This window comes from Eurosta solidaginis, chromosome 2 (assembly GCF_040869045.1).
Source record: "Eurosta solidaginis isolate ZX-2024a chromosome 2, ASM4086904v1, whole genome shotgun sequence".
Classification (NCBI taxonomy): domain Eukaryota; kingdom Metazoa; phylum Arthropoda; class Insecta; order Diptera; family Tephritidae; genus Eurosta; species Eurosta solidaginis.
The window spans coordinates 138,116,077-138,137,515 of NC_090320.1; the positions used below are offsets into that span (position 1 = coordinate 138,116,077).

The 21,439-nt window shown below is 36.0% G+C and overlaps 1 protein-coding gene across 9 annotated transcripts in view; it reads left to right on the forward strand.

The window, feature by feature from the left end:
* dpr19 (defective proboscis extension response 19) overlaps positions 1–21,439 on the forward strand; it is a 1,424,328-nt gene that overhangs the window by 1,256,101 nt on the left and 146,788 nt on the right. For all 9 annotated transcript variants that reach the window (XM_067766273.1, XM_067766275.1, XM_067766272.1 and 6 more), the window contains one exon: positions 15,649–15,983. In XM_067766273.1, coding sequence (XP_067622374.1) covers positions 15,649–15,983 — 335 coding nt within the window. The remainder of the gene's footprint in view (positions 1–15,648; positions 15,984–21,439) is intronic.

The following is a 21,439-nucleotide window of genomic DNA, read 5'->3' on the forward strand; positions in this document are numbered from 1 at the left end:
TGTAATGCTGCTCGTGACCGAAAAGTTCCCCAACTATTTCTCCACCTTCGGCTTCCCGGAAATACATAATGATTGGACAATACAAAGGTGAAACTATCTTCACATATGTACCTGGATACGGCTTCAACCGTATCGGATCCGTATTTTAAGATGCAGACGATAATGCTGATGTTGGATGTTGTAGTCGCAGGTGTATATCGGTCAAGTTCGTTTGCGAGTTAGCTGTGGTTCAAATAGCTCACTTCCGCATGCTTTCTTCCCCTGATGAAATAATATTATTATGTAGTATCCTATTTTGAATGAGATATGAAGAATAAATGCATTATAATGGCATTCAAAAATCTCAACCAAAACGATTGAAATATATTCACGAATATGATCAGAAAATGAATGTGAAAAGCCGTCAAATATTACTCTAAAACTATTAAAGCTCAATTTTACAATGATATCAAATATGAATAAAAAGCGTTTCGAAATAGGAATCATAAATTATTATTCAAGAATAATCACATTTATGGTACATTTTTCTCCCGGCGATACGTTAATTTTCGAACAGAAAATGCTTTTAAATTTGAAAGGTTTTACTCATCTTGGGGTATGATATTTAAATATTTTTTGATCAAAAATGCTGGCTGGGTTGGGTTGATCGTGTTCCAAAACGTATGCCCCAATACAAGTAATTAAACATAGCGTTAATTCATTTAACATTACTATTTACATTATGCATACAATTCTTTTTATGCATATTTGTTCTCAAGTGTGCTGCCCATACATTTTGTTTCACTTGAATTTTACATTGCTCGCAAAAAATGGGGGCTTTTTTATAACTTGATGTTTCATTGTAATATGTCTATCTAAACTCCTCTTCCGAGTATACATCTTTTCGCAAGAACTACGCGGATACATTTTTTTTTTTTTATTAATTGGGTTTTTCGAGCTTTTTTCCTTTGAAATTGCTTTTAAATCCTTAAGAGCTTAATTCATAATGTGGAATATGCCTGCAATAAGCAACGGTGTTAAAGAAGTAACGATGTATAAGTATTAAAGTTTATTACTGTTTACTAGAAATGATCCTGGTTAAAGACGGCTGAAAATCCTTATAAAATGTTTAACCGTGAAATATAGATGAGTGCTGAGTGGCTCTAAACAATTTACTACATTTTTTTTACTGAAAAGATGTCCAATTTATGTACATTGAGACAAGTAGCCCCTACATATCTAAATGTATGTATATGGATGGGTGTGTCTGTGTCGGTATTAGAGTCCTGCATGAATGCATTCACACGTGAATGTACAATGAGACATACTGATACTGTCTCAGTATCCATTGTACTACACGCCAATGAGTATGTATTGTATGAGTGATCCTATGCAAAGAGAAGTTGTATGTACCCGCATTTTTTCTGCGTTGTATAAATTATTGTACCCTTTTTTAAGGTTACTAAAAAAATAATTTTTTTTGGGTCTCAAGACCTTTATTATTATTTATTCACTAATTTAATTATTGGTCGTAAGACCTTACTTTCTTACTCACTAATTAAAACTAAACGTTTACAACTAACTGCTTACAACTGACTGACTTAAAAATGGTAAATTAGTTCTAAATATAACTTAATTCTACCTGTGCCAGCATTATTTCGTTCGGCGCATGGCGGATGTTGTTCCCAATTCAATTCCGGATGTCGTTCACAATATTTGTGTTTTTGCTGATCAGGCGTCTGGGCCTTTTCCTGTTTGCTTCAAAATTATTATTAAGTATTTTGAGCCATCAACTTGCGTATTGCTGACTAAGCTCTTTACATTAGCGTCAGCTCGAATGTTGACTTAGTTGGTGCTAACTTATATGCGCGCATTCATATCATTTCCAAAGTAATTCATATATACACATGTCTCATCGAGAAGTACAATGAGATAAACGTTGTACAAGTTGTACCAATGAATATACTATGAGTACTAAGTACCTACTGTTTTCGTTCTAAAATGATGTGTGCGTTGAAACTATGAAAAACGTAACAAAAAATATGGGTATTTTTAAGTGGCGAAAGCAAAATTTTTTTAATAAGAATTAAAAATACTAAATATCTTTTCTTAAGAGCTAATAAACGTTTACAAATCAGCCATTCTGGAGAAATTTGCAATCCCGCCTTTCATACAAAAATTTCAAAAATTAACAAAACCTCAAAATATATATTGCGCCGTTATCCCTAATCCTAATCACCATACATACACTTGTATGATGATAGACACTTGCCTGCCTGAAGGCCATCGATTATGGCCTTAAAAATGGGTTAGGATATATTTATGTATATACATATTGCATTGTAGAAAAATATCATTATCTATTTCTTTAACTATTTATATAATTAAACGAACTTCAGTATATATAGAATACATGTACATACGCTTTGAAATAAAGCGCGGAATAGAACTATATAAATAGAGAAATTAACTGAAGAAAGATCATACCAAGGGATAACTACATTGAAGTATCACCAACTAAACCACAATACATTTTCTGAAGCCTTTTTTATATTTAGTGCACAAATATATACATATATCATGGACCAATTAACATCAGCCAATTCACCGATGTCCGTACAAAATCGCCAGTTTGCCGAAATAAAAGAAAAAATAGTCAAGGGAGACTATAAAATCATTTTAACTGCCGAAAAGAGCAAGGTTTGGAATATTTTCGGCAAAGTAGATATTGGCGGCAGCTTTTTGGACAAACTAGTAGCTTGCAAAGACTGCAGTAGCGTTTTAACCTTTACAAAGAGCACATCGAATTTGGTCAAACAGTGTTACAAAACTTTTACAGATCGAGTTGACAATAGGCCCCGAATAGATGTTGATGACGAAACAAGAAAGGACGTTGTCCGATCTGTTACAGGATGGGTTGTAAAAAATTGCCGATCGTTTCAAATTGTCGAGGATGAAGGCCTGCAAGAATACACAGAGCTAATGTTGTCAATAGGAGCCAAGTATGGTCAAAATGTAGACGTCAAAAATTGCTACCACACCCTACCACTGTATCCAGAAACATAGACAAGCTCTACAAAATTGCCTATGATGAAATGAGAACAGAACTAAAGGAATTAAGTGGCGGATTTCTTGGACTCACTTCGGATATATGGACAGACATTGTTTCAAAGAATTCCTACTTATCTAACGGTGCACTTTATCACAAATGCAAAATTAGTCACAAAATTGCTTGCTTTAAGTCCATGGACTCCGAGCCCAGTACCAGTAAGAATTGCCTATTTCAGTAACCTGCTGAATACACTGATTGTTTTTTGACGAACTTTTTCACAATAGATCAAAGAATTCTGCAAAAAGTGACGGAAGCTCTGGACGAATTTGATTGCTCCTTGGATAAAGCCATTATTGTTAGGGATAGAGGAACTAACATGAAAGCCGCTTTCCAACATACAACCACATATTTTGTATTACCCATTTATTGCACAACATCGTGGAAAAATCTCTTAACGAGTCAGCCGATATTAGCGAAATGAAAGAAAAATGTTCGCATGTCGTCAGGTATTTCAAGAAATCTGGAGCCAATGCACATTTGGCAACAACCCTTAAAAGCATTTCTCCGACAAGATGGAACACAGTTTACTACATGCTACAGTCTCTCAAAAATAACTGGGTTGACGTTGGAAATATTTTGGAGGAAAATCGTCAACTGAGCCGTATTAGTAGAATAAATACCTTAACAGATACCCTTAAAGTGCTGGTTAAATTTGAGGAAACATTAAAAGAGCTGGAAGGCGATAGCTATCCAACCTTACATTTAGTAATAGTACATGTTTACTACTTAATGCGGCATTGTGAATCAACCAGCGATTAGTCAGAAGGCATACAAGATTTGAAGCTACGGCTGCGCACATTGCTTAAGGACACTGTACTTAGTAATTTAACAATGATTCATAAAATATCTCTATTTCTGTTCCCACCGACTAACAATCTCTCCCAGTTTACTGCTGTTGAGAAAAATGGAGTCAAAGAACATTGTAAAACTTTGCTTGAAAGGCTAATAAATGAAGACAGTTTGATAAACAATGAAAACTGTCAACAGAATTCTCTTTCAAACGAAAAAGAATGTCTATTTTCCGGATTTCTCCAGCCTCAAAACATTCCTAGTAGCATTGACCGAGTACAACAAGAATTGATGCTATATGAAAATATTTCTGAGGTCATGCACAACGAGTTTGACGTTCTAAGTAGTGGGAGTTTAATAAACTTAAATATCACCTGTTATTCCAGCTAAGCCGAAAAATATTTGCTACTCCTGCTAGTAGTGCCCCTTCAGAAAGAGTATTTTTAAGCGCCAAGCAACTACTTTCAGATAAGCGTAGTTCCCTAGGGTTTAACCCGACATGTGTTGAAAAAATTATGTTTTTACATATCAATATGAAAAATATTTAGAACATATATAAACAAAAACTTGCTTGCTTAAATAGTATAAGTTAAATCTACTTAGTTAAAGAGATATTAATATCTAACATAAGAAAGCGCATTAATATGAAAAATAAATAAAATCCTAAAATGGCACATTTATGCACATTGTTTTGTTATAATAAATTGGTTTTACACGGGCAACTAGTGTACATTTTTATAATTCCTTAAAATTCACCAAACTGTAGTTGTATACACAAGTATACCTGCGATACATGTAGTACTACTGAATATACAAGAATATACTGAATATACAAGCTGTACTAGTGAATATACAAGTTGTACTAGTGAATATACAAGTTGTACTACACACATGCGTTGACGCCATTGGTTGTAGTTGTGCTGCATGAGACAAGGCCGTGCAAGTACTTGTATATTTTGCTACTCACAGCCTTTTGTACGCATACACATAAGTTCTCATGCCAATGAATTGAATGAGGGCTTGTACAAAATTTGTGTGAATGTATTCATTATCATATTTTTGTGCATTCATGCAGGGGTCTAGTCGGTATGTATTTTGCGGTTTGTTGATATATATATGCTGTCATGTTTAAGGAGCTCAAATGATTGAAATCAATGTGAGAACATGTTTTATTGAAATACAAAACAAAAAACTCAAAACTTTGTGATAAAGAAATCATAAGTTCAATATTAAGATACACTTTAGTTAATTATGAAATTCTCACATACATATATATTGACCAGCATGTACACACAAACTTACAATCAAATAAAAAAGACAAGCAAAATGTTCAATCTGCCCCTGATCGGGTTTCTATGTTTTATACTTACGGAAAATTCTGATAACGAATTTCATTAAATGAAATACAGAATGAAGTTTTATTTACATATATACATATAAATATGTTTCAATGTTGTACGATTAAGGTTTCTTATCAGTGGTTTAAAAAAATTTCCAAAGTACAAACATATGTGACAGCATGTACACACAAATTTACAATCTATAAAATGCCAAGCAAAATGTTCAATAATGGAAAATCATAAGTTCAATATTAACCCATTACTGACCAACGTTACATATACATATGTAACAGTAGCATAAGTATGGATAATCGTACACCAATATCACTTTGAACGACTGTAATTGGGTTTCTTCGTGTGGCAATACGAAAGTGTATGTTTAAGCTTTACGATGAAGCGTGGTGCGATCAGTTTACTGCGAACCACCAAAGTGAGTAGAAGTTTTTAGGTTTGTGTAATATTTCTGTGTGCCTTTTTTTGCAGTTATGAGAAAGCGCAAAATGTAAGTAATTGTTTTCAAATGTCTTTTTCAAATTCTAAGAACAATTTTTGTACATAATTATTCAGTGCAGTGACAGAGAAATATTAAAAAATCAAAACAAACAAAAAGTTTATTTTGTTTGAGATAAGACCTTGAAAAGTCAGCGTTACATATATGTAACGTTGGTCACTACTATAGCAATTGTACTTATTTCTTTATCTGCTTCGTTTGTCTTTATTTAAGTGACGTTTTGCGCACAGAAGAGATCCTTGAGCTGCTAGAGGGCCAAGGCGATGACGAACGTGACATCGAGAAGGTATTTTTAGAACCACCGGTTGAAGAAAATATTTCAGAAGAGGAATCCTCAAATTAAGATGAAGCAGGAACATTGAGAAATGTATCTAGGAGGCAGAAAATGACTAATTGTGAAGTGGTATATGCAGGAGCGATTGACGATGATGAGGAAGATAACCTATAAATGAAGAGGAGCTGGAAAAATACATCAGAGATGTGCTATATCACTCATTGTCAAATGTGGAAACAAATCTTCTTGAAACACCTTCTCGTTTGCAGAAAGGATTGCCTACAACATCTTTTTATAAGAACAAAACGTCGACGCCTCAATCTTCTCAATGCACTGCATCACATCCTATTCCAGGGGCAACAAACACTCATAAAGCTACACTTTCTTCTGTAGAAATGGCGACAAGTTCACAAAAAGTGACATCTCCTGTTTATCCTGTGACAAACTCACCTGAATCAACTCCACTAAAACTACCTGAATCATATGTGCGGATAACTCCACCGAAGCTGTCTCTTCGTTCGCCACCGGTAGTCACAGAACCTCCAACAAAACGGCAAAAGAGAACTCACCCAGTTCCAGTCGCTTCAAAGAAGCAAACAAGGTCACGAGCGATTATGAACAATGAGTTTAATTGGGTTGCACAAGAAGAACATGCCAGGCCGCTGAACACATTCCCCCAATTTTGTATATCCAGCGGCATATGATATTGCACCTTATAATTTTTTTGAAAAGTTCTTCGATGATGAAGTTATAAATATGTTGTGTGATCAAACTAATAAATATTCTGTGTTCAAAGATCCAAACAAGGCCAGCCCAGCAATTACATCCCAAGAAATGCGGGCATTCCTGGGGATTCTCATTGCAACTGGATATCGTCCTGCACCTGCCAAAAGGGATTACTGGTCTGAGGAAGACGACATGGGTAGTGTTATGGTTTAAAATGCCATGAGACGCAATCGTTTCGAAACTATATACACCAACCTTCATTTTGCGGACATATCTCAGTATGATGAGAAAGACAAAATATGGAAGCTTCGTCCACTCACCGACAAGCTGAAAACACGATTCGGAGAGAACTTTGTACCAGACAAACATCTTTCCTATGACGAAAGCATGGTGGAATATTTCGGCCGCCATAGTAGCAAGAAGTTCATAAAAGGAAAGCCTGTGAGATTCGGTTACAAAATGTGGTCGCTAAATACACCTCAAGGCTACTTGATACATTTTGAGATGTACCAAGGTTCAAATCCAAGGATCAACCCAGAATATATCGAAAAGTATCCGAAACCAACGGCACCGCTCTTTTGTATGCTGGACGAGTTTTATGAAGAGGTCAAACAGTATCCTTTCTCGATCCATTTCGACAATTTGTTCACAAATGTAAACGTTCTCTTAGGATTGAAACAAAGAGGCTACGAAGGTACAGGAACTATTCGTGAGAACTATATTCCGAAACCTTGTATTCTTCCATCCAAAAAGGAACTTATCAAGATGAAAGTTGAACGTGGGTGGACAGACGGAGTGAAATTGGAGAAGGTGAATGGCAATTCTATTGTAACAATTGCGTCGACAATATATGGCATTTATCCTATATCGACAGTCCCAAGATACTCCCGTGAAGTCCATAAAAAAATAGATGTTCCACGGCCTTTGGCAATTAGTCGTTACAATAGCTTCATGGGTGGGACAGATCGAATGGACCAAAACGTATCTACTTATCGCATATCAGCCAGGGTAAGAAAGTGGTGGTCATCAATTTTTACTTGGCTTGTTGACGTCTCTATGCAAAATGCTTGGATTCTTTATCGAAAAGGTGGTGGGAATATGTCTCAACTTCAATTTCGGCAATCCACTGCCAGATATTATTGCAGAACTCAAGGTGTTCAAAAACCACCTGGCGGTTACCGTCGACCCAAGATTGATACCGAATATACAAATTCACGATATGACTGCCAGGCGCATTTCATAGCAAAAATTCCACTAGGAAAGAGACGAAGATGTCAAGGCTCTAATTGCAAATCTAGCGTTACAACTGAATGTGTAAAATGTAATGTTGGATTGTGCGTTGATTGCTTTCAAAAGTATCACTTTATACCCATAAACTAAACATTACAGATAATTTTTTGTTTATTTGTAAGCCAAGTACTTGTTATTTAACCGTTTATCTGTTTATGTAACTTAACTCAAATAAAAATCAACAGTCATATGTTTTATATATAAAATGAATTATTTTGTGCTCCTTAAAATGTTATAAGAATAAAAGTGCTACTTATTTTCAAAATAAATAAAAGTATATATAATTCATGTTAATTTATGCAATTCGTATGGAAGTGACCAACGTTACATATGGGCAACAGCCCACTCTATCTCAACCCCACCCAAAAAAAAAAAATTGGTTTTCTATCACTTTAAGTGGCTAAATATAAGCAATACACAAAATTTCAACAAAATCCATCTATGTTAAGGTTTCGGTCAGTAATGGGTTAAGATGCCATTTAGTTAATTATGAAATTCTCACATGCATATATATTGGACAGTATGTATACAAGACAAAGTCAAGGGGCTCTTTAGAAATCTAAGGGACTCTTTAAAACGGCTCGGGTGAAGTTTAGGGCTCATTAGAAATATGAGGGGACATTTAAAAATTTGCGGCCTTTAAAAATGTTAATGTTTTAAAATCTGAGCTCGATCCTCTCCTGAACGGCTAAGCTCTGCTAAAGGCAAAAGGCTCTAAGCTTTTTCTTATACATCAGCCAGAACACAAACCGGAAGAACGGAACACAAACCGAAAAAACGTATGCGCGTAAAAGTAGACAACGAAATTGTTTTGCTGTATATATATATTTGTGTCGGTGTGTATATACTTTTCCTTTCACATTTTTCCTTTCACCATTTGGTCTAGAATCCCCATTTCCATACTACTCGTGTATCTGAAGACAACTTATGTTTCATCCTCAGTGATTTTCAAAGATATATTATTCCTACTTTTAATAAACGATGGGCAGAAGCTTCACGGAAAAAGGATACATTTGTAATGAAAAATAGTAATTGGTTAGAATCAGAATATATAGTAATTTTACCGAACTCTGAAGACGTTTCAACCGACTCCACACCATCTACTTCTTCTGGAATATCAAGATTTGTCAGAATCCAGTAAAAGAAGAAAAAATACCATGCTACTTAAAAAATATGGATCTGAACACATCTATAATGCATATCTTCAAGAGTTACGTTCGATAGGAGAAGGAATAGAAGCTTAACTTGTGGAAACATTAAGGTTTGCTGACGGAGAAAATAAGACCTTATTCTCGAGTCTCTTAGAAGACGCAAGGCAGACGGATGAAGAAGCATTGAGTGTATTTATTGACTTGGATTTAACGAAAGCACAATATTTGTACTTGAAAAATTTAACGAACGAACGAAAATGTTTTGCGTTTCCACCATATTACAAAGTTCAATAAGTTAAAACTACTTGCTATCCACCATCTTCAACTATAGATATTACAGACATAAGTGCAAAAATAGTAAGACTTCAAGATTTATTAGATCACACTACAGCTAGATTATTGACAAAAGGAATGGATTGAATAACTTACTTCTATACAGTAAATAGGACTGTGATAGCTCATCCGGTCAAAGCCAGTACAAACAAACGCTGCCAGAAGAGTATGCAGTAATTTTTGATGCAAACTTATTTATCACTTCTTTGGTGCCTATTAAGTTAATTAACGAGCTAGCGGGTGATGGTGTTTGGCAAAATCCGGTACCTTTATCTGTTCGTGTTTGTCGGCCTATATTAATAGAATTTAGCAAAGGAACTCCCGAGAAGACTAAAGCTGTTTTGGATGAAATAAATGTCAAATAATTTCTTTGGGGCCATCAGTAATTAACAAAGGTGAGGGATTGCAAGTGAAGTACGATCTCTTTCTTGCAATGATAGATGGAAAAGTAGCTCAGATATTAACAGATAAGCATTCGGGTTCCACGTGTAAAATATGTGGAGCTAACCCACGACAAGTGAACGATTTGACTAAAGTGACTGCTAGGCCTGAAAATGAAGATCCTTATCAATACGGACTGTCTACTTTGCACGCCTGGATTCGTTGTATGCGAAGAAAAGAAACGACTAAAGAAAGAGAAGACAATCCTGGTACAAAGGCGTTACCGTGAAGAGCTAGGATTGATCGTCGACAAACCAAAACAAGTAAGTGGTAATACAAATGACGGTAATACTGCCAAAAGATTTTTCCCAATACAAGCTGCTCTGTTGAAATTACAGGAGTGGATATTAATTTGATTAAACGACTTTACATAATTCTGCAAGCTCTTTAATCGGGTGCAATGATAAATGCTGAACAATTTTTGTTGTTATATCGGCCTACTGATTTGTAAGATCGCGGGTTCGAATCGAGCTCAAGGCCTAACAATAATTTTTTATCATTATTGTTGTTATGATACATTTTTTCTTAATTGAAAAAATTTTTAAATTAGAATAGTAGAAAGAAAAAATTTAGACAACTGCCAAAGCTCGTTGTATAGATCCATTTCGGGAACTGCTAAATTCCTTCATCGGCAACGTTTAGGCGCCGCTGCTATAACCATTCAGCCATCACAGCGGTTTTTTGTTTGTCTTCATTAATCCTACTTCTATTCTGGTTCGTGCCAATTGATATTCACAACACTGCGACATTTGTTGCAGAATGGATTTGAAAATTGGACTTGTTTTATGGCAATGCGGCCATAGTGTCATATTTTATTGACACTTTTTTCCCCGTGCTCTGGGATGTAGTAACAATTTTTGTTGTTATATCGGCCTACTGATTTTTAAGATCGCGGGTTCGAATCGAGCTCAAGGCCTAACAATAATTTTTTATCATTATTGTTGTTATGATACATTTTTTCTTAATTGAAAAAATTTTTAAATTAGAATAGAAGAAAGAAAAAATTTAGACAACTGCCAAAGCTCGTTGTATAGATCCATTTCGGGAACTGCTGAATTCCTTCATCGGCAACGTTTAGGCGCCGCTGCTATAACCATTCAGTCATCACAGCGGCTTTTTGTTTGTCTTCATTAATCCTACTTCTATTCTGGTTCGTGCCAATTGATATTCACAACACTGCGACATCTGTTGCAGAATGGATGTGAAAATTGGACTTGTTTGATGGAAATGCTGCCATAGTGTCTTATTTTATTGACACTTTTTCCCCGTGCTCTGGGATGTATTAACAATTTTTGTTGTTATATAGGCCTACTGATTTGTAAGATCGCGGGTTCGAATCGAGCTCAAGGCCTAACAATAATTTTTTATCATTATTGTTGTTATGATACATTTTTTCTTAATTGAAAAAATTTTTAAATTAGAATAGTAGAAAGAAAAAATTTAGACAACTGCCAAAGCTCGTTGTATAGATCCATTTCGGTAACTGCTAAATTCCTTCATCGGCAACGTTTAGGCGCCGCTGCTATAACCATTCAGCAATCACAGCGGTTTTTTGTTTTTCTTCATTAATCCTACTTCTATTCTGGTTCGTGCCAATTGATATTCACAACACTGTGACATCTGTTGCAGAATGGATGTGAAAATTGGAATTGTTTGATGGCAATGCTGCCATAGTGTCATATTTTATTGATACTTTTTTCCCCGTGCTCTGGGATGTATTAACAATTTTTGTTGTTATATCGGCCTACTGATTTGTAAGATCGCGGGTTCGAATCGAGCTCAAGGCCTAACAATAATTTTTTTTCATTATTGTTGTTATGATAAATTTTTCTTAATTGAAAAAGTTTTTAAATTAGAATAGAAGAAAGAAAAAATTTAGACAACTGTCAAAGCTCGTTGTATAGATCCATTCCGCGAACTGGTAAATTCCTTCAGCGGCAACGTTTAGGCGCCGCTGCTATAACCATTCAGCCATCACAGCGCTTTTTTGTTTGTCTTCATTACCCCTACTTCTATGCTGGTTCGTGCCAATTGATATTCACAACACTGTGACATCTGTTGCAGAATGGATGTGAAAATTGGGCTTGTTTGATGGCAATGCTGCCATAGTGTCATATTTTATTGGCACTTTTTTCCCCGTGCTCTGCGATGTATTAACAATTTTTGTTGTTATATCGGCCTATTGATTTGTCAGATCGCGGGTTCGAATCGAGCTCAAGGCCTAACAATAATTTTTTATCATTATTGTTGTTATGATAAATTTTTTCTTAATTGAAAAAATTTTTAAATTAGAATAGAAGAAACGAAATGAAAAATTTGGCTGTTATGCTATGGAGACTGGCAGGATCTGTGTGAGCAATTATGAATGGTACTACATCCATCTTCAGTTCACAAAATTATGATTCATGGAGAAAATGTCATAAAGCATTTTGCAGTACTTCCTATTGGTCAACTTTCGGAAGATGCACAAGAATCTCGTAATAGGGATAATAAAAGTTTCCTCTACATCATGCTACAAAATGCTTAAGATCAGCTACAAACGAGGACGTATTTCTTCTTCTTACTTCAGATCCTTACATATACATTAGAAAACTGTATACTAAAAACGTGAAGGAACTTGACGAAGACATCTTAGATCCTTTGGAAGTGACCGAATTAATTTTATATCCCGAAGTTTATCAAGTATAAATAACATAATAAACATATATGTACAATAACAATAGTAAAGTTTACAATTAATTAATTAATATGTGTTCAATTTCAATCACCATTTTTTATGTTTTTATACTCAGTTGAGCAGAGCTCACAGAGTATATTAACTTTGATTGGATAACGGTTGGTTGTACAGGTATAAAGGAATCGAGGTAGATATAGACTTCCACATATCAAAATCATCAGGATCGAAAAAAAATTTGATTGAGCCATGTCCGTCCGTCCGTCCGTCTGTCCGTTAACACGATAACTTGAGTAAATTTTGAGGTATCTTGATGAAATTTGGTATGTAGGTTCCTGAGCACTCATCTCAGATCGCTATTTAAAATGAACAATATCGGACTATAATCACGCCCACTTTTTCGATATCGAAAATTGCGAAAAACCGAAAAAGTGTGATAATTCATTACCAAAGACGGACAAAACGATGAAGTTTGGTAGGTGAGTTGAACTTATGACGCAGAATAGAAAATTAGTAAAATTTTGGACAATGGGCGTGGCAGCGCCCACTTTTAAAAGAAGGTAATTTAAAACTTTGCAAGCTGTAGTTTGGCAGTCGTTGAAGATATCATGATGAAATTTGGCAGGAATGTTACTCCTATCACAATATGTATGCTTAATAAAAATTAGCAAAATTAGAGAACGACCACGCCCATTTAAAATTTTTTATTTTTTTTAAGTCAAATTTTAACAAAACATTTAATATCTTTACAGTATATCAGTAAATTATGTCAACATTCAACTCCAGTAATAATATGGTGCAACAAAATGGAAAAATAAAAGAAAATTTCAAAATGGGCGTGGCTCCGCCCTTTTTCATTAAATTTGTCTAGGATATTTTTAATGCCATAAGTCGAACAAAAATTTACCAATCCTTGTGAAATTTGGTAGGCGCTTAGATTCTGGAACGATAACTTATTTCTGTGAAAAAGGGCGAAATCGGTTGAAGCCACGCCCAGTTTTTATACACAGTCGACCGTCTGTCCTTCCGCTCGGCCCTTAACACGATAACTTGAGCAAAAATCGATATATCTTTACTAAACTCAGTTGACGTACTTATCTGAACTTACTTTGTAATAGTATAAAAAATCGCCAAAATCGGACTATGACCGCGCGCACTTTTTCGATATCCAAAATTTCGAAAAACGAAAAAAATGCCATAATTCTATACCAAATACGAAAAAAGGGATGAAACATGGTATTTGGATAAGTTTATTGAAGCAAAATATAACTTTAGAAAAAAACTTTGAAAAATGGGTGTGACATCTACCATATTAAGTAGAATGAAATGAAAACGTTCTGCAGGGCGAAATAAAATAACCTTGAAATCTTGGCAGGAATACTGTTCGTGGTATTATATATATAAATAAATTAGCGGTATCCAACAGATGATGTTCTGGGTCACCCTGGTCCACATTTTGGTCGATATCTGGAAAACGCCTTCACATATACAACTACCACCACTCCCTTTTAAAAGCCTCATTAATACTTTTAATTTGATACCCGTGTCGTACAAACCCATTCTAGAGTCACCCTTGGTCCACCTTTATGGCGATATCTCGAAAAGGCGTCCACCTATAGAACTAAGTCCCACGCACTTTTAAAATACTCATTAACACCTTTCATTTGATACCCATGTCGTACAAACAAATTTTAGAGTCACCTCTGGTCCACCTTTATGCCGATATTTCGAAAAGGCGACCACCTGTATAACTACTACCACTCCTTTTTAAAACCCTCATTAATACCTTTAATTTGATACCCATATCGTACAAACACATTCTAGAGTCACCCCTGGTCCACCTTTATGGCCATATCTCGAAAAGGCGTTCACCTATAGAACTAAGCCCCACGCCCTTTTAAAATACTCATTAACACCGTTCGTTTGATACCCATATTGTACAAACGCATTCTAGAGTCACCGCTGGTCCACCTTTATGGCGATATCTCGAAAAGGCGACTACCTATACAACTACCACCACTCCCTTTTAAAACCTTCATTAATACCTTTAATTTGATACCCATATCGTACAAACACATTCTAGAGTCACCCCTGGTCCACCTTTATGGCGATATCTCGGAAAGGCGTCCACCTGTGGAACTAAACCCCACGCCCTTTTGAAATACTCATTAAAACCTTTCGTTTGATACCCATATTGTACAAACGCATTCTAGAGTCACCCCTGGTCCACCTTTATGGCGATATCTCGAAAAGGCGTCCACCTATAGAACTAAGGCCAACTCCCTTTTAAAATGTTCTTTAACCCCTTTCATTTGATACCCATATCGTACAAACAAATTCTAGAGTCAACCCTGATCCACCTTTATGGCGATATCCCTAAATGGCGTCCACCTATAGAACTATGGCCCACTCCCTCTTAAAATACTCTTTAATACCTTTCATTTGATACACATGTCATACAAACACATTCCAGGGTTACCCTCGGTTCAATTTCCTACATGGTTATTTTCCCTTATGTTGCCACCATAGCTCTCAACTGAGTATGTAATGTTCGGTTACACCCGAACTTAACCTTCCTTACTTTTTATTATTTAAATTGATTTGTATTTTGATGTACTATTTGATATTTGGCTTTTGTTGGTATTAAAATAATAGTATTCATTATTAAAAAATAAATATTTTATATTTTTGATAATTTTGAATTTCTCTTATTTTTTAAGGTATGGTTTTAAATTAAATCATGATAAATTACATTCCATTTGAAGCCATATACCCTATTCTATATTTGTGCAAAATTTTAGAACATAATATTCAGAAATAAAAAAAGTTATTGGATTCTAATCAGAAACAGGCCTTTATTTTCCATAGAGCGCCGCCGCGCGGAAATTTTTGACATTCGACGGCGGCGTGCAAAAAACGACTCAAAACTGGCGGGGGAAGCGGTGTTTATCGGCAGCGTATATCTCTTGTAGCTATATATTTCAAAAAATTCGGTTTTTAATAAAATTTATTTTAATCCTCACAATAGGTATCATAATAATAAAATGGTAAACTATGACACGCAACAGGGATTTTCGGTAACAACTGCTATAGTAGTATCTACTACTCCGAAGGAAGAGCCACACAGTTTTTTTAATAACTCTATTAATACGGTGGCTAGGAAGCCAAAAGAAAGTAAAGATATCATATATAATACTAATAAATCAGTTTTGCCCGCAACTAAGCTGCAGTTGTCTCCATATATTTTAGCGCCTACATCTAGTATCTTAACATTAGAGATAGTTCGTTTTCAGCATGCAGGCAATTACACTTGCGCTCCATCGAATGCGAGACCAGTCAGTATTAATGTACATGTTCTGCGAGGTAAGCAAAATTAAATTCACTTAAATATAAAATGCTTTTTCATGGTGGCAAAAAAAATAGGCTTTAACATTGGATAGCTCGTAACATTCCGTGCGTTCCAATGGCCAGTGATCCAATCGATCCAAATGTATCACACTGTTGTTGTATTTGCGTATTAAATTTTTATTGGATTCTGAATCACTGAATTATAAATAGACCAGTGTAACAGTTTTATCAATTGTCTTATTTCCGTTTCTACTAAATCTACGTCGCTTTTTAACTCTTTTTATACTGGCATTACAGGTAATTGGTGCGACCCACATCTCCCAAGTTAATGAAAAGCGGTTTTGAGATCATAAAACTCATTTAATTCTACTGTGTTACATCAGATAAGTATTACAACCGCGGGTTGCTTATAAAATCAAGAATATATGTAATCCATCTTTCCGATAATCTACCCAGATTTTCCGAAAAGGATCTTCCGAAGGATCTTTAACATTTACTAGCTAGTGCCGGGCATTTACACAGAAAATGCTCACCAGTCCCTTTTGCAGTTACGTCTTTACAACTTCTGCAGTGGTCATTATGCAGAATATCTGTTTTTTCAGCATGCGTGCCTTAAGCCCAATGAGCAGTGGAAAACGCTAGGAGTCTTTGGGTGTCGGCCCTAAATCTACCCAATATACTCTTTATCCTCCTTTCATTGTAGTCTGACCATTTAGCTTTTGAAGTTGCCCAGTGGTATTCTTACACTTTTGATAAGCGTTTTTCACGTAAAAAGAGGTCTGAAATATCGCAGAGATTTCTGCTTGAAAACATGAGAATAAGTTAATAAGTTCCAGCCATCGTACCTGAGGCAATTTTGGAGCCAGCACCCAGATTCCTTTAGTCTTAGTTTGTGCCGCCGTATATAATATGCGCATAACTACCGGAAGAAGTTTTAAGAGGGAGCAGGTGCATGGAGCAGGTGCGGAAGGCTCCGGTGGCACCAACGCACGCAGTGCGCTGAGAAGAGAATTGTTGCCGAGTACGGACGTGTTTGCTTGTGCTGTGTGGGGTGCGCGTTGAGTTTTCACGTTTAATAATTAATAATAAACCAAAAAAATAATAGAAAACCAATAAGAGTAAAAACAACAAAATCAAAAAAAAAAAAAAGTGACAATAAATATCTAAATTATTAATAAATCTGTTGAATACATAGTTGCCGCCTATAACTTAAAATACAGAATCATGAACTACTATGCAAGGATAAGATTGATCGCTTTGATCCAACTAAAGTTGTTTGTGTAGTATTGGTGCGATTCGTGCTCATCTGCGCGCCGAAGGTCTTTACACCGAGATGCTTTGCCGCCAACTCAGCTTTTACAAGAACAATTTAAACCCAAATATGTCAACCTGCAGAAAAATAGTAAGCCAAAGACACCAGGCACAACCGGTTTTCCAAATGATCTGCAACAAGAACAACCTAACACCGTGCAGAGCAATGCTGATAATATGTCCAGCTTTATATTATTCATCAAAATATTCCCAGTCTACGGTAGAACTTCGACTCATTACTGTGCAACTTAGAAACATTTCCAGTCTACCCAGATGTAATATTTGTGTCCGAAATATGGATATATACTCATGAGACGAATTTTTACAATATTCCTAATTACGATTTTTTTTGCTAACTATAATGATGAATATTCTGCAGGTGGAGTAGGAGTTTTTGTACGCAATTCACTGGATTGCAAATTTTTACACTCAGTTGAGCAAAGCTCACAGAGTATATTAACTTTGATTTGACAACGGTTGGTTGTACAGGTATAAAGGAATCGAGATAGATATAGACTTCCATATATCAAAATCATCAATATCGAAAAAAAACTTGATTGAGACATGTCCGTCCGTCCGTCCGTTAACACGATAACTTGAGTAAATTTTGAGGTATCTTGATGAAATTTGGTATGTAGGTTCCTGGGTACTTATCTCAGATCGCTATTTAAAATGAATGATAGCGGACTATAACCACGCCCACTTTTTCGATATCGAAAATTTCGAAAAATTGAAAAAGTGCGATAATTCATTACCAAAGACGGACAAAACGATGAAACTTTGTAGGTGCGTTGAACTTAAGACGCAGAATAGAAAATTTGTAAATTTTGGACAATGGGCGTGGCACCGCCCACTCTTAAAATTAGGTAATTTAGAAGTTTTGCAAGATGTAATTTGGCATTCGTTGAAGATATCATGATGAAATTTGCCAGGAACGTTACTGCTATTTCTATATGTATGCTTAATAAAAATTAGCAAAATCGGAGAACGACCACGCCCACTTTTTAAAAAAAAATTTTTTAATTCAAATTTTAAAAGAAAAGTTAATATCTTTACAGCATATAAGTAAATTATGCCAACATTCAATTCCAGTAATGATATGGTGCAACAAAATACAAAAATAAAAGAAAATTTCAAAATGGGCGTGGCTCCGCCCTTTTTCATTTAATTTGTCTAGTACTTTTAATGCCATAAGTCGAACAAAAGTTTACCAATCCTTGTGAAATTTGGTAGGGGCTTAGATTCTAGGATGATAACGGGTTTCCGTGAAAAAGGGCGAAATCGGTTGAAGCCACGCCCAGTTTTTATACACAGTCGACCGTCTGTTCTTCCGCTCGGCCGATAACACGATAAATTGAGCAAAAATCGATATATCTTTACTATGACCACGCCCACTTTTTCGATATCGAAAATTACGAAAAATGAAAAAAATGCCATAATTCTATACCAAATACGAAAAAAGGGATGAAACATGGTAATTGGATAGGTTTATTGACGCAAAATATAACTTTAGAAAAAAACTTTGTAAAATGGTTGTGGCACGTTCCATATTAAGTAAAATAAAATGAACAAGTAAGGAAGGTTAAGTTCGAGTGTAACCGAAGATTACATACTCAGTTGAGAGCTATGGTGACAACATAAGAGAAAATAACCATGTAGGAAAATGAACCGAGGGAAACCCTGGAATGTGTTTGTATGACATGTGTATCAAATGAAAGGCATTAAAGAGTATTTTATAAGGGAGTGGGCCATAGTTCTATGGGTGGACGCCATTTAGTGATATAGCCGTAAAGGTGGATCAGGGTTGACTCTAGAATGCGTTTGTACGATATGGGTATCAAATGAAAGGTGTTAATGAGTATTTTAAAAGGGAGTAATCCTTAGTTCTATAGGTGGATGCCGTTTCGAAATATCGCCATAAAGGTGGACCAGGGGTGACTCTAGAATGTGTTTGTACGATATGGGTATCAAATTAAAGGTACTAATGAGGGTTTTAAAAGGGAGTGGTGGTTGTTGTATAGGTGGTCGCCTTTTCGAGATATCGCCATAAAGGTGGACCAGGGGTGACTCTAGAATGCGTTTGTACGATATGGGTATCAAATGAAAGGTGTTAATGAGTATTTTAAAAGGGAGTAATCCTTAGTTCCATAGGTGGACCCCGTTTCGAGATATCGCCATAAAGGTGGACCAGGGGTGACCCTAGAATTTGTTTGTACAATATGGGCATCAAACGAAAGGTGTTAATGAGTATTTTAAAAGGGAGTGGGCCTCAGTTCTATAGGTGGACGCCGTTTCGAAATATCGCCATTAAGGTGGACCAGGGGTGACTCTAGAATGTGCTTGTACGATATGGGTATCAAATTAAAGGTATTAATGAGGGTTTTAAAAGGGAGTGGTGGTTGTTGTATAGGTGGTCGCATTTTTGAGATATCGCCATAAAGGTGGACCAGGGGTGACCCTAGAATTTGTTTGTACAATATGGGTATCAAAAGAAAGGTGCTAATGAGTATTTTAAAAGGGAGTAATCCTTAGTTCCATAGGTGGACGCCGTTTCGAGATATCGCCATAAAGGTGGAGCAGGGGCGACCCTAGAATTTGTTTGTACAATATGGGTATCAAAAGAAAGGTGTTAATGAGTATTTTAAAAGGGAGTGTGCCTCAGTTCCATAGGTGGACCCCGTTTCGAGATATCGCCACAAAGGTGGACCAGGGGTGACCCTAGAATTTGTTTGTACAATATGGGCATCAAACGAATGGTGTTAATGAGTATTTTAAAAGGGAGTGGGCCTTAGTTCTATAGGTGGATGCCGTTTCGAAATATCGCTATAAAGGTGGACCAGGGGTGACTCTAGAATGTGTTTGTACGATATGGGTATCAAATTAAAGGTATTAATGAGGGTTTTAAAAGGGAGTGGTGGTTGTTGTATAGGTGGTCGCATTTTTGAGATATCACCATAAAGGTGGACCAGGGGTGACCCTAGAATTTGTTTGTACAATATGGGTACCAAAAGAAAGGTGCTAATGAGTATTTTAAAAGGGAGTAATCCTTAGTTCCATAGGTGGACGCCGTTTCGAGATATCGCCATAAAGGTGGAGCAGGGGCGACCCTAATGAGTATTTTAAAAGGGAGTGGACCTTAGTTCTATAGGTGGACGCCTTTTCGAGGTATCGCAATAAAGGTGGACCGGGGGTGACTCTAGATTTTGTTTGTACGATATGGGTATCAAATGAAAGGTGTTAATGAGTATTTTTAAAAGGGAGTGGGCCTTCGTTCTATAGGTGTTCGCCTTTTCGAGATATCGCCATAAAGGTGGACCAGGGGTGACTTTAGAATATGTTTGTACGATATGGGTATCAAATGAAAGGTGTTAATGAGTATTTTAAAAGGGCGTGGGGCTTAGTTCTATAGGTGGACGCTTTTCGAGATATCGCCATAAAGGTGGACCAGGGGTGACTCTAGAATTTGTTTGTACGATATGGGTATCAAATTAAAGGTATTAATGAGAGTTTTAAAAGGGAGTGGTGTGAAGGCGTTTTCCAGATATCGACCAAAATGTGGACCAGGTTGACCCAGAACATCATCTGTTGAATACCGCTAATTTATTTATATATGTAATACCTGCCAAGATTTTAAGGGTTTTTTATTTCTCCCTGCAGAACTTTTTCATTTTCTTCTACTTAATATGGTAGGGGTCACAACCATTTTATAAAGTTTTTTCTAAAGTTATATTTCGCGTCAATAAAACAATCCAATTACCTTACCATGTTTCATCCCTTTTTTCGTATTTGGTATATAATTATGGCATTTTTTTCATTTTTCGTACTTTTCGATATCGAAAAAGTGGGTGTGGTCATAGTCGGATTTCGTTCATTTTTCATACCAAGATAAAGTGGGTTCAAGTAAGCACGTGAACTAAGTTGATTAAAGATATGTCGATTTTTGCTCAAGTTATCGTGTTAACGGCCATGCGGAAGGACAGACGGACGACTGTGTATAAAAACTGGGCGTGCCATCAACCGATTTCGCCCATTTTCACAGAAAACAGTTAACGTCATAAAGTCCATGCCCCTACCAAATTTCAAAAGGATTGGTTAATTTTTTTCGACTTATGGCGTTAAAAGTATCCTAGACAAATTAAATGAAAAAGGGCGGAGCCACG